We start from the raw sequence: 20,322 nt of genomic DNA, 5'->3' as shown, positions 1-20,322 counted from the left end.
ACGGTATGAAGAGTTTCTTTTGATTAGATGGCATATGATGGACATTTGAGTGTCTTAATAATGTCGATATTGAGCAATCTCAGGCTCGTTTTTGTGGTGTTATTACGGTGTTATACAAGTGTTATTCCGAATTTATTTGAGGTCCCGCTTTTATTGGCGTATTTTGGTGGGGGTGTTATTCGAGTTTACTTACGGTGTTATTGCGGTGTCATTGCAGTGTTTTTTTAGGTAACCGGCAGCGGCGATGTTATTCAAGTAAATTTGCGTGTTATTGTTGCCGAAAACACACAAATAATACTGTTTACAGTCAATTATAAATAATATTAATATTTTTATTGGGTAAAATTTTGTATTAAATATGCTCTTGAAAATTTTTTTAGTTAATCAATGTTTTCTGGTTAAAATTAAATATAAAAAAATAGATAAAATTATTATTTTATTTAATTTAAAATAATAATTATTATAATCATTTTATATTCTAAAAAGCCAATTTCAAGCCGAACATGAACAAAAATTTGTTATTTGAGCCGAACACCAACACACAATTCATTAGCCAATTTGAACACGAGCCAAATTCGAATGAGCCGAACAAGAGTCGAGCCTCAGCTCGTTTACAGCCCTACTTTCGACTAGGCAAGAGTCAATTTTTAGGATATACAAACACATAATACAACGTTAAAGAAAACCAATGAGAAATAATGTGATGCCATGGAATAGAGTAAAGTGATTTATCTATGTTAACTTGGAAGTCCCTTTCCGCATGAGATTACCACTCCTGATTTAGCCATGATTGAGGCAACCCTATAATCATCCTGAAAAACAACAATAAGAAGAAAGGTCTCTACATACATATCATACAACTGTCATACATATCATACAACTGTTATATATAACAGTTGTATGATATGTATGTAGAGACCTTTCTTCTTATTGTTGTTTTTCAGGATGGTTATAGGGTTGCCTCAATCATGGATAAATCAGGAGTGGGAATCTCATGCGGAAAGGGACTTCAATGTATAGATATATATATATATATGTCACCTAATTGATACATGATACACCTTTTAAAAATTAAAATCGCGATATCTTATTTGTGATATTAAAGATATTTGGACAACATAGATGTTAAAAACAAAGTTTTGGGGGTTCAATATGTAAATACATAAGAATTGAATGTTATGTGTGTAAATGCCTCTAATCGTATTAATATTATTTTTAAGAAACTATTTATTGTTAATATTATTAAAAAGTTGAACAATCATTTTCCTGCATCCACCATACTAACAGATCCATTATATATAAATTATTTCATGAAAAATATATTACAAAAACGTCCAAAAAAAAAATGTAGAGCCAACTAAAAGTGAAATAATAATCTGAAAAAAATAATGAAGGTGCTGCCCATCATACCCTTACCATTAATTGCTACGACTCTGAAAAGCAATCGTAAAATTACTATGAAAAAAACAAAACAAAAAATTTAAGAAAATTTTGAATTTTACAATTTTTTACTATTAAAAATAAAATATAACGGTCTTCTAGCTATCACATTAATAAATTCAATTTAAGAACAATTTTTCAACATTAAATTTCTAAAAGACAAAAAAAACATAAGAACACTTATAACAATATAAAATATAATAATTTTCTTTACAAATAAAAAAATTTAGGATATGAAAAGAAAAAAAAAAACCAAAACTACTGATGCAAAAAATAAAGGGTTATTTTACATAGTCGGTATTCAGCGTAGAATTTTTTATCGAAAAAAATTATGATATGAATATTTTAAATCAATGTTTAAATGCTAAAAAAATCGCTTGAAAACGACATGTTGTATGACAAGAATACTGTAAAAATGTGTAAGGGTCGTTACATTGGCACCCGAGTGTAGTGTTAAATAAGCAATAGTTCTCACATTATGAACGGATGCAAGAAAATAAGTTAGTACATGAAACTAATATTAAGAAATTATCTTAGAATATATATACTCTCACAGGTTAATTAATGAAATTAACAGATATTATTATTCATAGAAAAATAAATATCTTATACATTCAAGAAGCTAAATGAGTTGAAGAAAAGGCTTAGGAGTTTGATAACTTATTTTTTTTAATTTAAGCATGCATGTAAGAGTCATACTAGAAAATGTGTAAGTATAATTAAAAATAAGAGTTTGAAAGATATTATTATAAAAATTAATTTGATTGGAGAAATAAATATAGTCTTAAAGATTAATGTTGGCACTAAAATTTCTAATATTATAAATGTTTGTGCTCATCAAGTAAGTTTGGATATATGTACAAACGAAAAATTTGAAACTGCAAAAAATTAATACAAATGATACCTCTGAAAAAAAATAGTTATATTGGATGAGAATTAAATGAAGATGTTGGCAGAAGTAATAGAATGTCTTAAAAAATATTCATGGTGACTATAATTTTGAAATGATTAATGAAAAAGGTAGAATCATATTGAATTTTCTTTTAGCTTATAATATTATTATTACAAATACTTTATTAGAGATGAACATATTATTACTTATAAAAATAGATCTAATAAAACACAAATTAATTATTTTTTATAAAAAAAACAAATTGTCGAGAATGTAAAAAATATAAGGTCAGTGCAAATGAAAATTTGAATACTCAACATCGATTATTAATTTTAAATTTAAGATGAATAGTTAAAATATAATGACACATTGTTATAGAATTAGATGGAAGCACTTAAAAAACTAAAAAAAATTTATGAGCAAACTTTAGCATTTTTAAGATCTAGGATGTTCATAAAGAAGTTAATTCTATGTGACATAAAGTAACATAAACTATTAAACAAGTGACAAAAGATACTTAGAGAATATTGATCTAAATGTAAAAGCTTAAGGAAATGGAAAAAAATATATAATGGCTCATAGAGAGTCTAAGATAACTATTTGTGATGCTAAGAAGTAAGTGTCATTTTGGACATATTTTTAAGAATAAAAGAGAAGCACAAGATAGTAAAGTATAGAGGAATTAAGTTAAAGTATAACACATTAGAATTATGGGAGAAAGTAATTGAACATATTTTAAGATGCAATACAAAAATTTTTCATAAACAACTTGAATTTATGTCAGGCAAGTCTACCATGAAAGATATACATTTATTGAGAGGCATGATGGAGAACTACAAGGAGAGTAAGGTGGATATATATATATAATTTTTATTGATTTAGAAAGCTTATGATAAAGTTCCACGAGAAGTTCTTAGGAGAGTTCTAGAAAAAAAAATGTGTTAATATGACTTATATTCAAGTCATTAAAGATATGTATACTAGAGCTTACTTGTGTTCGAACAGAAGGATTGACCAATTATTTTCCTATTTCAGTTGGATTACATCAGGAATCGGCTCTAAGCCAATATCATTTGAGTAGATCTAAAATTGAATACATGAAAAACAATTTTACTAATAGTAGATATAGTAACAAAGTTGTAAAAATGTGTGAACAAATCAACAAAAGTTGTGAACATTTTAGGTTTCTTGGTTTGATTGTTCAAAGTAATGGTGATATAGACGAAGATCTTATTATTATAATTCAAGTTGGATGATCGAAGCAAAGTAATGCATCTACAACTTAGCATTAAGAAAAATATTAGAAATCGTGGTGAGAATATTGGCCTATAAAAGATGAGCATAAAATTGCTGAGATGAAAATGCTTAGGTGGATGAGTGGCTTTACACTTAGAGACAAAATGAAAAATAAATATATCCATGAAATAGTTGGTACAGCCCCCCAATATCATGTGAGATTAGAGAGATATGTTACATTAAACGTCGAACATCTAATAATCCGGTTAGGAGAGTAGATGTTTCAGATTCAATTTATGTTAAGAAACATAGATAGACCTAAAAAAAACTTGGTGCATATTGTTTCAAAAAATTATCATAACTTATTAGAATTAAACAAAATGGAGAAAAAAGATTCAGGTAGAAGATATCCACATATGTATCTCCACATAAGAAGAAAAGATTTAACCGTAAATTTTACACCATTAAACATTTATAGCGCTAAAATTGAATAGCATTCATCACAAATAAATGTCTGAGGCAACACAATTCTCACAGCAAAAAGAAGAAAAAAGAAATCACTGCAGTAGTGATGTTTCAAAACCAGAAAAAAGACCAATAAAATCCTCAACTTGATGCAGTAAGAATCTAAGGAAATAAGCTGAGATTTAAATATTTTGGCAAAATAGAAAGGGAAGATTAATTTAAGTTTGGTTGGAGGATATTTATCTTCCAAATTTCCAGCAGATCTGCACCTCTGGTTTTCTAATCCTTCCTCAGTTCAATAAACTCCTGTCGGATACCCGTTGCATTAACAATGATAATTTCTAGCTTATCTCCCTGCAATAGTTCAGACACCCAAAAATTAAAAAAAAAATTAAAAAGATGGTAGAATTGAATGAAACTGTTAGAGAACAAGCATTATTTCTACCAACAAAATTTGATGCAATTTCATGGCATCTCATGTGAACTGAATCCCATTTATTTCTAAAATGGAGGAATATGGTTGCAGTGAAAGTGACCATAGATCAAAGGTCGCCACAAAATCTTATTGGTATAGAGCTTAGCTTCATCATGAACCAGGTTTACACACACACACATATTGATGTGATGGATTTGGCTCGAATTGAATTTATATCACGCTAGCCAATAACTTTATCAAATCATGATCAGATCAATGCAAACATTAGATCAGACTGAATAACAAATTTGAATAAATCTTGATCTGGGACCATATCAGTTTGGTTGGCTCAAGCTCGAATCATTAATAACATTTGATGAAAATCATGTGCAAAACTAAGTAAACAGCTACTGTCATGTGCGGGCCAGCCGGCCACCCACCTATCATGAAAGATTGGAAACTCCTTAACTAGTGTTATTTCACTTCCTATTTATGTTTTTGTTATTTTTATTTCAGAATTATTTTCTTTCCAAATTCAGATTAGATATTGGCATGCTTATAAATTAGGAGGGATCGATTTCCCTATATAAAACTGTAACCTATATAAGAAAAATAAAATTAAGCAGTTTTCCTCTATGTCTACATGGTATCAGAGTTTGGAAACAAATCCTAGCTCTTCTTTCTCTATCAAAGTATCTCCTTGCAGCCATCAGTTCTTGCAGGCCCTCCACCGGGTCCTCTTCTTGCCACCATCTACCTGTGGGGTGTTCCTCCTTCGCTGCAAGTGTTTTCTTCCAGTGATCTACTTTATTCCACCTTATCCAGGCTTCCGAACGCAGGCAGCACAAAACGTAAGTTTGTTGCAGCACAAAACGTAAGTTTGTTGCTGCCTGGAGATTCTCTATAGTGGAAATCTCTCTCTCTCTCTCTCTCTCTCTCTCTCTCTCTCTGTGGGGGAATTCATATTCTCTCAAGTGGAAATCATTTTTATGCTACCCTAAAGGCCTAGCAGTCAACCTCCTACAGCAGCAGTAGCCCTAACTACGCACATAGGTTTTTATGACTAAATACAGGTTGAAAACTTCGAATTTAAATCCAAAGGTCAATTCTGAATCAGAGACCCGGAATTCTATCCAAAACGCTCCTGAACATGGAAAGAAAAAGCAAGAAAACAAGATCAAGGCTACTACCACATCCAAAGAGTCGGATGAACCATTCACCGAGAAATAGCTTGAAGTGCTGAAAAGACTTCTAGACGGTAATTCAAAACAGCACACCAACCTTGTAGATGAATTACACTAAAAAGTTTTTCAAAAAGAGATGCAAGGCTCTCTCAGGATCACTCTTTTCTCTATTTTATAAGTTCCACAATTTGACTACAATTTAATTTCTATCAGTAAGTTTACTCATGATATGAAATATACAACTAAATTTCTTGTATACTTTTGTGAGTTCAGGTGGGGTCGAGAAAGTTGATTAACAGTGTTGAAATACATCAAGGCTATGCCTGCTCAAGAAAAATCTTTCTGAAACACACAAATGCTTCCACCTTCACTTTGATGTCAAATTTCTGAGTATCTTGTAGAAAATTAGGTTACCTATGGCATTGTCATTTGGGTTATTCAAATTTATGATACAAAGTTGTATCATCTTTTGCTTATCAAATAGTTATCACATGATTCGATACAAACTTTCAAGCTCTTTTTCATAATCCACAGTGATATTTGGAAACCTTCAAGGGTGAAAATCCTAAGTGGGGCTAGATGGTTTCTCTTATTTATTGAATATTACACCGTAACTACTTATCTATTGCAAATGAAGGAGAAATCTGAAACAACTCAAATCTTCCAAACCTTCCAAACCTTTCATGACATGATTCAAACTCAATTTCAATGCAAAATTTAGATCCTCAAAACTAATAATGTAAAGAAATATTTCAACTCCATCCTTGAATCATATCTCTCAAAAAATATAATCGCCCATATGAGTTCATATTTTGATATCCCACAACAAATGAGATAGTTGAAAGAAAAAAAAAATATGCATCTACTTGAGGTATCCCGCTCAATTATGATTTCTAATCACATTCCAAAATATTTAGGGAGAAAGTTATTATGAATGCAATATATCTAATCAATCGAGGATGATATGATTCTAATCGTATATGAGGATGATATGATTCTTGCTGATGATGATAAAATAGAATTTCTTATAATCAAAGAAATGTGTTGTCGAGTTTAAAATCAAGAGTCTAAGAAACAAGAGATACTTTTTAAGTATGGAAGTAGCAAGGTCCAAGAAAGGCATTGTTATAGTTTAGAGAAAATACATCATTAGATCAACTAAAGAAAACAAGGATGATTGAATGAAAACCTGTTGACACTTCAATGGAACCCAACAAGAAATCTAATAGGTGAGAAGAAAATATCTTTTTGAAAAAGAAAGATATCAAAGATTGGTATAAATACTCGTCTATTTGTCACATTAAGCCACATATTGAATACTTTGTTAGTAGTGTGAGCCAACACATGAACAACCCAAATGAAGAGTATTCGAAGATGGTGTATGGGATTTAAAATGACTCCTAATTATGGATTAATTTTTTAGAAACTAGAAACAGAAAGGAAAAAGTTTACAATAATACAAGTTGGGCTAGAGAACTCACCAACAAAAGATCCACCACAGGTTACTGCTCCTATGTATGAAAAAATATGGTTACGTGAAGTAAGAAGCAAGTTGTTGTTCTAGAAACAAAGTAGAATTAGAGTATAAGGCACTCGCATTAGAAATTTATAAAGGGATATGGATTCAGAAATTATTAAGGGAATTAGGTTGTACCTCTAATAGGCATATACATATGTTTTGTGATACTCAAGCAGCTATCAGTATTGCCAAGAATCATGTGCATCATGATAGGACCAGACATATTGAAGTTGATAAGTATTTTATTTCTGAAAATGTTAATGATAGAATTATACAACTAAGCTACATCCCAACACACCAACAAGTTGATGATGTCTTCACCAAAACTCTACATTCTCGGATTTTAATATCAAACTTGGTCTCTACAACATCTACGACACAACTTAAGTAACTGATTGCTTTCTTAGGTGGGTCGGTCGATCACCCACCTATCATAAAAGATTCAATTGGTAGAGAACTTTGAAAACTCCTTAATTAATTTTATTCTATTTATATTTATGTTTTTGTTATTTTTATTTAAGAATTCTTTCCTTTCCAAATTTAGATTCGATATATTAGATACGTTTGTAAATTAGGATGGATTAACTTTCCTATATATATATGTACCCTGAATTATAAAATTAAGCAATTTTCCTCCCAAGTAATTTCCACAAATCATGTTGGAGGGCATTTTGATCCAATGCTTTCAATTTTTTTTCACGGGGAAGTAATCACCTTTTCAAATGCTAGCAAATAAAGATTAGGAAACTTACAGTGTATATATCTCTTTCTGTAGCTGATGCAAAAACATCTTTGACTAGATCAACTGCCTCAGATTCAGAGAGTGGCGTCACAGCATCCTGTTCAAATTTTTTATTGAGTTCTAGAAACTTGAAAAGAGCAGTGTCAAAATAGATTCCTATGTTTGCATGGGATCATTTTAGTACCAGAGTCTATTATAGCACCAAATTAATCCTAAACTCTTTATATTGAGGTTAAAATAACCCTCCGTGGGGACTATTTCAACTGAGATAGTAAAAGAGTTTGGAGACTAAAATGACACTTTTATAAACTCTTGATAAAAAGTTGGGGAATTATTTTGACACTTATCTCAACTAGAAAAAATTGAAGCACTAAAATCTAACAAAATTTACTAGAGAAAAGCCATGTTACCCTAGCAGGTAATAACAAAGGACTAGGGGACTTCAGCTGGTTGTCTAAAACTGGCATTATAAGGGTTCCACCAGTTCCTTGGCAACTGTACCCCACCCTCTCATAGGATCCAACAGCATCATATGAATAAACACAACCTTTCCCTAAACAAAGGGGTAAAAGGGTAAGAGTGCAGAAGTTGGGCAGTGGAATAAATAGACAAAATGAGAAAAAATAAAATCATACCTTCATTGTCCAGCCCACCTAGAATATTGAATGTATAGTAAGGGAAGAACCTTTTGTAGTAAAGAGTATTTGAAAGAAGCCGAGCCATTGCAGGACAGCTCATTTGTTTATTGTGTTGATGTTGATATATCTAGAAAGAAGCGGCAAAAATTGTTTTAAATAGATGAAAATATTATCCAGTGGCCATGTGCGAGATGCAAAGTACAATGTGGCATGCAGGCCTAAATATCATACAGGTTTCATTAGGCCAGCAGCTAGTTGAACAAGCATGATCAATGTTGATTTTTAAATATACCAACCAAATGATGAAACTCATATGATCGTCATCATCATTAGCCTTATCTCAACTACTTGCAGTTGGCAAATCAAATGATGAAACCAGCAAATTTTATTCTTTTCAAAACAATAATAAAAAATAGGTTTTCTAACTTCATGCAAATAAATGGAGATAACTGTTCATCCCTCTTGAGAGAACACAAATGAGTGAATTGTTAACCGTTTGTAATTTTTTTTAATGGGATCAATATGTATAAAATACAATCAGCCAAGATGTTAGAGTTTATATTAGGAAATAATTTATTCCTATTAGAAATTATGAGGTTTATATTTATTTCCTAATATAATTTTATTTTATTTCTTATTTTAAATTTAATTTCTTAACACAAGTTTGGCACTGTGGAGTCCGGCCGGCTCTGAAAGGAAGACTGGTGGTTAGGGTATGAAGTTTGGCTCTAATATCATATTGATATGAAAGGGGGAATTCATAAGTTTCGAACCCTCTCAGTCGTCCTGATGTCATGCTTTCCTACTAATCGGGTCTTCTCCACATTGGATCCTAAGGTTTTTGGGTGCACTGAATTTGTCAGGAACACTGCCCTTACTCGGAGTAAACTTAACCCCAAATCCATAAAATGTATCTGCCTTAGATACTCCGCAACTCAAAGTGGGTAGGTGTCTTTGATCCAACCACAAACAAAATCTATGCGAGTGTTGATGTCTCCTTCTTTGAAAGTGTTCTCTATTTTTCTAGCTCGGCCTGTAGCTCAGGCTCCATTGTTGCTACAACTGAGGAGTTCCATGTCCCCTTAAATGCACCATCTCCTCTGCCCTAGCGTGAATCACCGATCTGCCCTAGCTTGTCGCTGGTCTATCCTCTGTTCCTGCTACTGTTGTTCTGCAGGAAGGATTCGTGTAGTTTACCTACGATTCCTGCAATTATACTTATTTGTCGTGATTCTACTGAAATTTATTGCTGGCTCAAAATCACAACAACATATCATTCGGCTCAGCCGAAATTATAGTTGATTCTTCCAATGGATCACCCTCAGAAGACGTTCTTGACTTCACCGAAGAATCGACTCCAGCCTCCGCTCCCTTGCAGACCGGAGGACAGGAAGCTAACAAGAATTTATTGATCACAACTCATAATTTAAACGACGGTAACTTCCTCCAATGGTCCCAGGCAGTGTCATTGTTTATAAAGTTCAATCATCTCACGGGTATGATTCGTGAGCCTCCAAAGACTGTCCTGGCAGATGGAGCTTAGGAAGGGAAAAAACTCCATTGTCATGTCATGGCTGATCAACTCCATGGAAACTTCTATTGGTTGTTTGCACGTGTTCCTCTCTTCAGCTAATGCTGATCTATTCCATATTCAACATGGAAATAAAAATAATATCTTAACTTCAATTATTTCCTAATATAACTTCTAACAAAAGGTATTAATATCTTAACACAAGATTTCACTCAAACTATATCAAAATCACGCAAACTCAAAAAAGAGAATGGTTTTATTCGTTTAAACAATTTTGATGTCAACTATGTTAATACCCACATAACCATATCAATATCACAGAATACAAATGCTCAAAGAACAAAAGAACTCCACAGGTCATTTCAACTATGGTCAGTCCCTTCCACCATTCGTTTTCTAAAGCCATAGTTTCAGCCCGCCATCTCAAGCTAGTTTACCAAGATATCGGCTGACCCAGCTCTTCCCCTTAACTTATGTGTGTTTTGCACTCATGTAAGTAGAGTGTCGGCTATTTACGTGGGGTCATTTGAATCCATGTCTATAAAGTGCCAAATTAGTCATCAAACTCTTTTGATATGGGTTAAACAGGTCCCCATTATGGACTACTAATTTGACACATTTATAGACACTGTGACAAAAATGAACTCAGAAGATCATTTTGACACTTTTCTCTTAAATTTTTATTGAATTTCCCAATTCTCTTCATTTCGAAACTACATTTTTCTCAAGCTTCATCGAGAATATCATAGCTTCCGCGATTTATGCAAGCTCCGCTCCAATGCTTACTGTTGCGAACTTGTTTTCAACCCCAAGCTGAAGCCCTCCTCCAAACTACAGCATACTCCACTAAAATCAATAGTTAAAAAACAGAAGAACTCTGTATGATTGATCCTATTCCTGATGTTCAATGTTTCTTATGCTTAAAAAAAAAACATATATGAGAAGCAGGAACTCAGTGTCAGAAAAATTTTCTGGAGCTAGTTTTGTTCCACAACGTTGGTACTCAAAATTAAAAGGATGAAAAAGTGATTTACATCATTAGATGCACTCAAGTAACTTCTAACACGAACATAACATCTTTGGAAGGGATGGAAGTGAACTCTGAATTCCGGCACCAAAACTTAAAAACTTGAGAAATATTATATTGGATGGTCCCAAGTCACTCCAAATACGGGCATGACAGAATAAATTAATTCGATTTTGATTTTTCATTACAATATGGATACCAATTTCCATATATATAAACAAATAACTAGTAAAAAATACGTAAAATAGAATAAAAATTTTAGGAAATAAGGTTTGTCCAATCATCAAATTAATTATAAACAGTGCGTATTGTTATTGTATCCTGTAAAAATATAAAGTACCAATTAATCCTAGCCATCCAAATAGTAGCACGCCAAGATTTGTGCTTTCATGATCCCTATGCAATAAAACAACAAAACTTCCAAGTCCTCACCATCAAATCACTTCAATATGCTTGCCGTCCCTTACAAAAATTAAATTAAATCAACACAAATCTTGAGGCATCAACCAAGGTACGTCCAACTTAAATCAAACCAGAGACCACTCTTAAAGTCATCCATGATCTTACTCCAAACACTGACCTCACGAATCTCAAGGATTTAAAACCTTATCAATCCATCCATTACCCCAAAGATAGAATTGTCTCTCATAGATCTTCAAGATGGTTAATAAAGCAACTTAATCAGGTACATTTCCACTCATTAAACATTACGGATCTTCAAGAAAAAATTCCTCTACCATCCATCATCTATCCCATTCTACAATCATAACATTTATACATAACCCCTGTCAATAAAGGTAAGTTAATCATTCAACCATTGAAACCATTTTGGTTTACCGATATTTCGTAGGGAACAGTCGGACAAGTCATTCTTTTCTAAGCTTACAATCTTATGTAATATGAACGTCGGAGTGTCTTCTCACGAAAGCATTCCTCGAAGTAGACTTGCCCTTTCTTTGATTGAGTGTAAGAAAGCTGAAAGGAATCTAATAAGGATGTTTGCATGCACTGCCTTTTGAGAAAACACTCTCCTTTTAACTGTCTTCGAGATATTTCCAACAACTATTATCTGACTACCTATCACACCATCCAAATTGCAGTTCTCCTTTTAGAAATAATTGATCAAGTTTACCCTTAAAACTTTATCAAAATTTAACTCCTAAATATATCTTCTTATTATCATAGAACCCTAATCTTCATCGTTCTCACCATATAAGTGCATGATTGAATGTGAAGGAGCTCTATAGTTCATAGAAGAGCTTCACAGCAACCGTAACCAAAGAACCCTAACACTTCACCCTTCACTAGTTTGTGAAGAAGTAGTGCAATGATGGCAAAAGGGAAACCGCCGGTGGCAGCTTTGATCAAAAAGTGAGAAGAGAGCACCCCGTGGTTGAGGTTTCTTGATGCAAAAGTACCAATGATCGAAATAATTTCATAGATTTTAAGCCACAAATTAACTCAATTTTCTGTAGATGTAAATAAGCAGAATTAAATTACAACCCAAGCAATAACCAAGGATCGAAATAATTTGAGAAATTCGGTCAAGAATTAAAAACACATAAAATCAGTGAGCAAGGTGAATTAAATTTCCACAATTTATTTCCACTATGTTAATTTTTTTATTAAAATCAATGGCACGAAACAATTCAATGTTGAATCATGTAAATAAAATAAAACAAGAAACGAAATTGACAAAATAAGAAGAATCAAGTTTAATGCAACTCAAAAGAACTGACTTGCCCAATAATAAGTAATCACAATGGTACAACACTCAAAAGAATTTCACATCCAACTTGAACTCATAAAATTGAAACTAGAAAGAGAAATTTCATTCAAAATAAAAGTTTTTAATTGCATGCCTTAAAACAATTATTTATAAAATCCTCATAACCTAGGCTCAAAGATACTGTTGACATAAGTTCCAGCTTAATACAAGTTTAAATTAAAATCTAAAAACTACCATCCAAAGCCACCGATCACATTAATCCCACCACGAACATCTACAAAGCACCTCATGGAATTCCTGAACACTAGGCCCTTCCTAACAGAACTAAATGCCTTACAGAAAACCAATGAAACCATAAGATCCAAAATAACTGCATCCCCAAGTGTCGTATAAACCAAATGTAGACATCACGATCAAGATAAGGACCAGCCCACATTCCCAGTATCACAGCTTTAATAGAAACATACACCGCCACCTTTTACAAAAGTAATTTCAAGTAAAAGATGCAGCCCTAGCTTACACTGCTAAACAACAACCAAAAAAAATCCCAGTAACCAAAATAATTCCAAGAGGGTAAAGCCACCATTGTCATGTGCAAGCTGCCTCTCCAAACACCACCTTTCACACAACTTATGCGAAAGAAAAATAATCTAAATTGAACCAAGAATGACTAAGTCAAACCATATAAATTAACCTTAAGATAGGAAATAAAATACAATCTTCTCTCATTCAATATGGCTGGCATGCTCTCAACTACATGAGTAAAATAAACAAACTAAAAGGAAAAAAACAAAGTTATGCACAAATCATTGCTGAATTCCTTCGATGAGAATAAACACAAATCTCTCTTAAGTTTATTTGACTTTTTTAGATGTGAGATTTATTCCGCCTTTATTTTTTTTTTCTAATAGAACTTTTTTGTGTTTGTTTAATTTCTCAATAATCATTTGCGTCTTTTTTATTAATTGAGCTGAAATTTGCTATATATATATATATATATATATAAAGGCTTAATAGATAGATAGATAGATAGATATAGATATATATATGTATAGATATATATCGAGAATGAAAATTGTTATGTTTGTTTTCTTTCAAATATCATGCTGAGATTTTTCAAGACTAGTTTAGGGTTGCACTATTTTAATCCATGGAAAGGAGAGAAAATTATGATACTCCTATCCTGTGCATGAACTCGTCAAGAGAGAATTTGCTTAACAATTTATATTATATTTTAGTTAATTATTATTTAAAAGAAAATGGGAATCATAAAAAGGGATATCTTAATTTTATTTGATCTTTATTTGAGAGAAATAGAGCTTGATAATAGACTCAATAAAAATCCTGTTAGAACAAGAATGGCATATAAGTATATCAGATTAAAGAAAAAATGCAATCAACTCAATAAGTGAAAATTTTGAAGAGACCTGAAGCATAGTGACATCGGTCCTAAGTTAGAACATAGAATACAATAAGGAAAACAATAGATGCTCTTTCTAAATGGTCGAAAGACAAATTATAGGTTAAAATATCTGTATGCTTCTTAAATTACCAATTTCATTGAATCTATTGGTGTTAGGATAATATTTTAAATATTAAATTCTTTTTGACAAATAAGAGAAACCAACTCCTAAACAATTTTGATAATAATGACATCATGTGAGAGTTGGAAGAAAGACTTGAGATGTTTAGCCACATATTAACAACTAGAGATGATTAGTTCCACCGGAACTATAGAAGAACGAGTAGATTCATTTAATAAGGAGTTAGTCCTGATAATAAGCCACCTACTGCACATGTTAGTAGAGTTGAAGATACTCAAGAAGATGAGTAAAAATAGGCTCATATTGTTGGTCTGTCCAATATTGGAAACAAAAGAACATGACAATCTAGTTTGTGCGATAGACAATGGAATATAAAGTATGTTAAGGAATTGTACATGTTGCACCTTCTATAACTTTGTCATCACTACACCTGTAGAAACTCGTAGAACTTATACAGTTATTGGTGTGAAAAAGCTTTCTCAACTTTCAGAAATTATTAATCTTGAATTTTGTGATTGACTTCAGCACAGCACATACTTCATTTAATGCAAAAAAAAACAAAAGAAAGACAATTATGGGCTGGAATAATTAAAGGAAGATATGAACATTGAGAAGGTGATTCTAAAAAATAATTTTTTTTTATTTTACCATTTGTTTCTAGTTTTGTGTTTGTGTTAGTTATGGACATATCTATCCTGTGTTACTTTTTCTATGCCACTATTTATAACTATTGTGCTCAGCTATGTGATGTTTTATAAGAAGTTACATGCTATTTGATGTGATTTTTTATACGAGATTGCATTGAAAGGAGCATTAGTCTTTATGATTATCTTGTTGACAGATTGTAACCAGCCGGGGGCAAATAATTTACTAATGAAGACTGTAAAATGACTGCCACGTCTGTTATTGATCATTCGCTCTTTGTTCAATTTCATAATACAAAAGTAGCAGCACGATGTATTATACATGATTATTCTATCCAATACCAAGATAAGACACCGTGTATACTATCAGTTTTTACCGAGAATAAGTGAGTTGGCGAGTTAAAGTAGCAGCACTCAAAATGTTGCTTGATCCTAGATGAGTGGGTAGTGCTTGGATGCGGAACAAGGCATAGGATTAGGTGAGGGTTCCAAAACTTTTAGCTTGTAAGTCTAGGGTTTGGATAAGAAGTAGGAATGTCAATTCGGGTCAACAGGTCCGGTTTGGGTCTGACTTGAATCGGTTCAACCCGAACACAAGCGCATAATAAATGAGTTGAAAAACTCAACCCAAATCCGACTTGACCCAGACACGGTTAACCCGAACCCTACCCATTTCACCTGCCAGGTTAATTTTTTATTAAAATTTATACTTTTAACATCATAATCCTGATGAGCAGTATAATATATCCATTCTATCAGTAAAACTCCTCAATGTAGAAACCATCCGTGAGATGTAGTCTTTTCTGATACCAAATTTATCTTTCACTAACAGGCTAAAATACCATGCAAGTGGAACTTCTACAAATGGCAGAATCAGAGAAATGTAGTTTACAAACAACAGGGAAATCAAGCATGGTCCTTAAACATTCGTTGAACTTTTACAAAGATTTGAATTTGATACTTCATCGGATACAATGCCAAAGAGTACCTTTGTTGAGAAGTAAAACCTTTTTGATTGGGCATAACTTTCAAAAAATAAGTTGGATATCAAAATCTTAAACTTCGCCACTAGGCTTTGATTTTTCTTTTTTTAATATCCGCATAACTACGCAAATTACGATAGTTCATTTGTACCATTAGAAACTATTTTTCCTTTACAACAAATGACAAATTTGTTAGAAAAAAATAAATTTGTGCATCGGGTATCATATCTTTAGTCTATTGACAGGGACCAAGCAACATTCCGAGTGCTGCTCCATATATCAATTCATGCTAAAAGATAAGCATCCAACCCTGTATCAAATGCACAAACCATAAATAAGATCCATCCAACTCACCACGCAAAAACATATTACGCTAAACATACATAATCATTATCTATCTTACTCAAACTATGGGTTTAGTTTTAAGATTCTCCACCTTTGACTCTGGCAGAGTGTCGCTTACTTTCTAAGTTACACGTACCAAAGCGTGATGCCTGACAATGACTATCTCACTTATCCTTTCCGCTTATTATTCTAGGTTTCCTACATATTACTAAAAAGACAGAAAAACTTTCTAATATTTGGCCAGGGAAGCAATCTGAATTCAATGTGAAGTAGCAATTCCAACAAGTAAGCTAGCATGGTCGACACATTAAAATAATGATGGCTTATATACCTCTTCCTGTGATCAGAGTCGAGCATAAAAATAATATAGACAGAATAGATGTTTTCTTGTTTTCATGATGTAATCATCAAGCATTAAATATAGTGATTTCAAAAGATATTCAGCTCAATTTGCTCGAAATTTTTTACAACAGTCTCAAACATGCAGAGCATTACTAGTCTTATCCAACTTCGGACCCATTTTATGAAACATTGTTATCATTCATTTTTATTTATTACTATGTATTTTGAGCAAAAAAAATTGAAACGGCCTTGCCAATTTTATATTTTTACTATTCTTTTCACTCATAATCTTTCCATACTAAGTTTAGATACTTCGCATATTGGTACTTGCTCTATCCAGTGCACAAATCACCCAAGTCAATTTTGTGTATGCTTAATTTAAATAAGTACTACTCCCTAACTTAATTGATTCAAAATAAACCCTTTCTATTTTTAACATACATTTATCTTAATATTATCATTTATGCCACTCAACTTAACTATATGAAACCTCCTTACCCGATGCTCGCATCAATATAACATAACTGATATCATCAATCATTCATGATATTGTTTCATTATATAGTATTCCTAAAGCATTTTTTAATTTTATTCACTAAAATTTAACTCTAGAATTCATGATACTTTAAATGAATTTCCCTTTTTCTGAATAATAAACTTAAAGATGCTTGAAACCATCACATCAGGGCATCATCTCATTTTTCAAAAATATTGATTGATCAATTATTAGACACATTAAGATTGCATCATATATTTGATCTTAGTTATATCAACCCTGAGCCTCTTAAGTTGTAAGTTGGTTTTTTTCATTACTCAAATTTTTATTTATCCCAGTAGAGATCTCATTTAGCAGAATAATATTATCTTGTAGTAACATAGACCAAGATACCTCACACTATATATCCTACCGTAGCTATTGATCTTAATGATATTTGTATAAAGAAACAGGATAATATATCAAGAAAAAAAATTCAATGAGTTGTGTGTTGATTCTCCCAACTTAAGATTTTAGTGAATCAAAATTTATAACATTGTATATTCTAGATGAACATTGATACATTCTTGTGATAAGTTTAAATATATTAGATCCATTATCCAAGTGAATGGAATTATTGATAAGAAAAACTTCAAGAGTTAAAGCTAAGTGGTTAAATTGAAGAAGCATTCTAGAGAACTATATGAACTTACCAGGAGATTTTTAATAAAATTATAATTAAACTAGTTTTCATAGGTGATGAGTTGGATAATATTATTAAACTTATAAAAATAACACTGTGAGAAAGTCAGACCTCAAAGAATTATTAAAATCTCACCAAGAGGGAGATGAGCACTATTTTTTAGCATTAAGTTGTTTCAAGAAATCCAGTGAAGCAAAAAAAAATAATAATAATAAATAAATAAAATAAAATGAAAACAAAAAGGATGCAAGCATTAGCTTTGGGCCTTGAAGTAAAGCAATAACTTATATAATCTATTATTTTGTTCATTGATTGTCGCATAGGAATTATCTCAAAAAATTTTATAATCATGCAAGGAAGACATTACATCATGCTCAAATGACTGATCAACAACACAATTAAAGTAAAATACTGTATAATTCTATACAGATACCTCAAGTGTTAAGCAAATAAATTCTTAGGTGCAAAATTCCATCTTGGACATACAAAAAAGTATCATTTGACTCTAGTATTAAAATCTAAAAATAAAAGACAAAAATATCCATTATCAATCAGTATTGTGTGCTCGCTTTAGTTAGCTTTTTAAATCATCAGAAGATGAAATCCAACCATAAATACCATGAAGAAATTCACAACTTTGTACAACCTTTAGATTGTGAAGCATGCCTTTCTAATTATTTCGTGCATGAGAAGAACAAAAAGATGCAACATAATTGCCAACAAATATATTGCCGATCTCCTTCAAGCATTGTTTTTTTAAATGGTATTTTAAAAATTAAGAACAGAGATAGAGCTCAAAGTCATCAAATTATCCGGTGCCTATACATAAAATATATTATACTGAAGGGAAAATACATGAAAATGAACATGACTCACAAGGTGCTTTGCAGCCAAATTCTTCTGCAGGGCTTTCATATCTCCCTGGAATCCAGAAGATGCCAATACACATTTGTCGGCTCTGCAAACCAGGTATAATGCTATCATCAATCCAAAGAAAGTGCAATAAAATTACAGGAGACTTCACAAAAACTTATGACACAATAGCATGCCCTCATGCAAAATCTTAAACCAACAAACCGTTTAACAAACTAAAATGCCTTAGAACCACCTACGTATAACATTCTCTTCGCTACAAAGATAAAAATAGAAAAAAGTATTAAAGGTTCAATAGTCTCTTCTATGTGATTCTTAAGCAAAATGTCAATTAAAACTTATATGAAATCTGCCCACCAACTATTTGCATCAACTGCTTAATTTTTCATAAACCCTAATCGAGTCAGACCATGACAAAGCTCGAGTGACAATTACGCAGAAATTTAATCAAACCAAAATTCAATTAAGAAAACTAACAAGGAACCGTGGATGCAATGAGAGGAGATGAGAGTAGAAACATGGGTAAGGGGTCGCACAGCTTGCAGATCTTAGAGTAGTCGCGTGTGTATATACTGTATCCGACGGAAAGACGGGTGTCTGCGGCCACCACACAGTAATCGGTTCCGGCGATCGCCACGCATGTACTGAAAGATTATGAAATTCAGAATAACGATCGGTTAGAAGAAGACGGTTTTAGATCGTCACAGAACGAACAAAGAACGGACTAAGGAGATTACAGAACTTTACCCTCCGTTGTTCTCGTAAACCCAGTCACCTCTCAGCGCCATCGTTAAAGCTGGAATCGGAGAAGCGGGCTGATGATTTCTGGATTTCGCTAAGAACAGATTTGCTCGTTCGTATGGTTTTTCTTCTCCTGCAAGTCGAGAGAGAAGCAAGCAGGACGGAACCAGGCAGCGTGGACAGCGGGTAAAAATGGGTTAAGAGTGACCTACTTTTAAAACAGGCTCAAGATGCAAATCAAGCAATTGTGAGGATTTTTATTCAATTAGTGAACTTAGAATCTAATAGGCAGGATCACTAAAATGGGCAATTAGATGATTGTGCAATGCTAATTGAATGATGATAATAAATTTATGGGGCAATTACATGTAGACCATCGGAAACTCTCATTCATTTTTAGCTTTCTTCTTCAAATATTAAAATTCATGATAAAACTCCAACCCATATTTTTCATTTTGATCAAATTTTCAGTAGTTTGATCGTGACACTCGTAATACACTGGTTTGGTAGTTCAAAATATTCAATTACTAAATAAACAAGTTTGAACATCTTCTTGTTTGATTCGTTTATGTTCACGAACAATATCATTTTATAGCTCGCAAACAGACTCGTTTAAAGTTCATAATTAAGATTGATTTAATATTTGTGAATAAAATCGGTTAAAGTATTGTTCAAGCTTGTGAATAAACTCAATTGAAACTTAATTTAACCTTCATTTATATTAAATAAAATTAAATTTTAATTTGTAGTGCATAAAACAAGAAAAAGACTTGTATGTTTAGTTGTTCATTTATTTTATCCATTTATATGCTTATTTTAGTTATTCATTTAATAGCTCGTTCATTTAAAAGCTC

The 20,322-nt window shown here is 32.2% G+C and overlaps 1 protein-coding gene across 1 annotated transcript; it reads right to left on the bottom strand.

Moving 5' to 3' along the window:
* Positions 1-4,283: 4,283 nt before the first annotated feature.
* On the bottom strand, positions 4,284-19,673 carry LOC110025545 (proteasome subunit beta type-1). The gene is made up of 7 exons (XM_020726093.1): positions 19,475-19,673; positions 19,264-19,371; positions 18,731-18,812; positions 8,529-8,658; positions 8,304-8,446; positions 7,904-7,990; positions 4,284-4,387 (listed from the first exon to the last, which is right to left on the bottom strand). Exons 1-7 carry the CDS (start codon positions 19,513-19,515, stop codon positions 4,313-4,315), a joined length of 666 nt encoding a protein of 221 aa, XP_020581752.1. The 5' UTR covers positions 19,516-19,673; the 3' UTR covers positions 4,284-4,312.
* Between the last annotated feature and the right edge of the window lie 649 nt (positions 19,674-20,322).

This window comes from Phalaenopsis equestris, unplaced genomic scaffold, assembly GCF_001263595.1.
Source record: "Phalaenopsis equestris unplaced genomic scaffold, ASM126359v1 Scaffold000301, whole genome shotgun sequence".
NCBI lineage: Eukaryota > Viridiplantae > Streptophyta > Magnoliopsida > Asparagales > Orchidaceae > Phalaenopsis > Phalaenopsis equestris.
The sequence above is the reverse complement of the archived record's forward strand: the minus strand, read 5'-3'. Positions and strand labels throughout refer to the sequence as shown.

Excerpts from the sequence above, each read along its gene's own strand:
- LOC110025545 (XM_020726093.1), bottom strand. The coding sequence starts at position 19,515 with ATGGCGCTGAGAGGTGACTGGGTTTACGAGAACAACGGAGG. Across the intron at positions 19,372-19,474 it reads GTTTACGAGAACAACGGAGG|TACATGCGTGGCGATCGCCG; the intron begins GTAAAGTTCTGT and ends ATAATCTTTCAG. Across the intron at positions 8,659-18,730 it reads ATTTGGCTGCAAAGCACCTT|ATATATCAACATCAACACAA; the intron begins GTGAGTCATGTT and ends GCTTCTTTCTAG.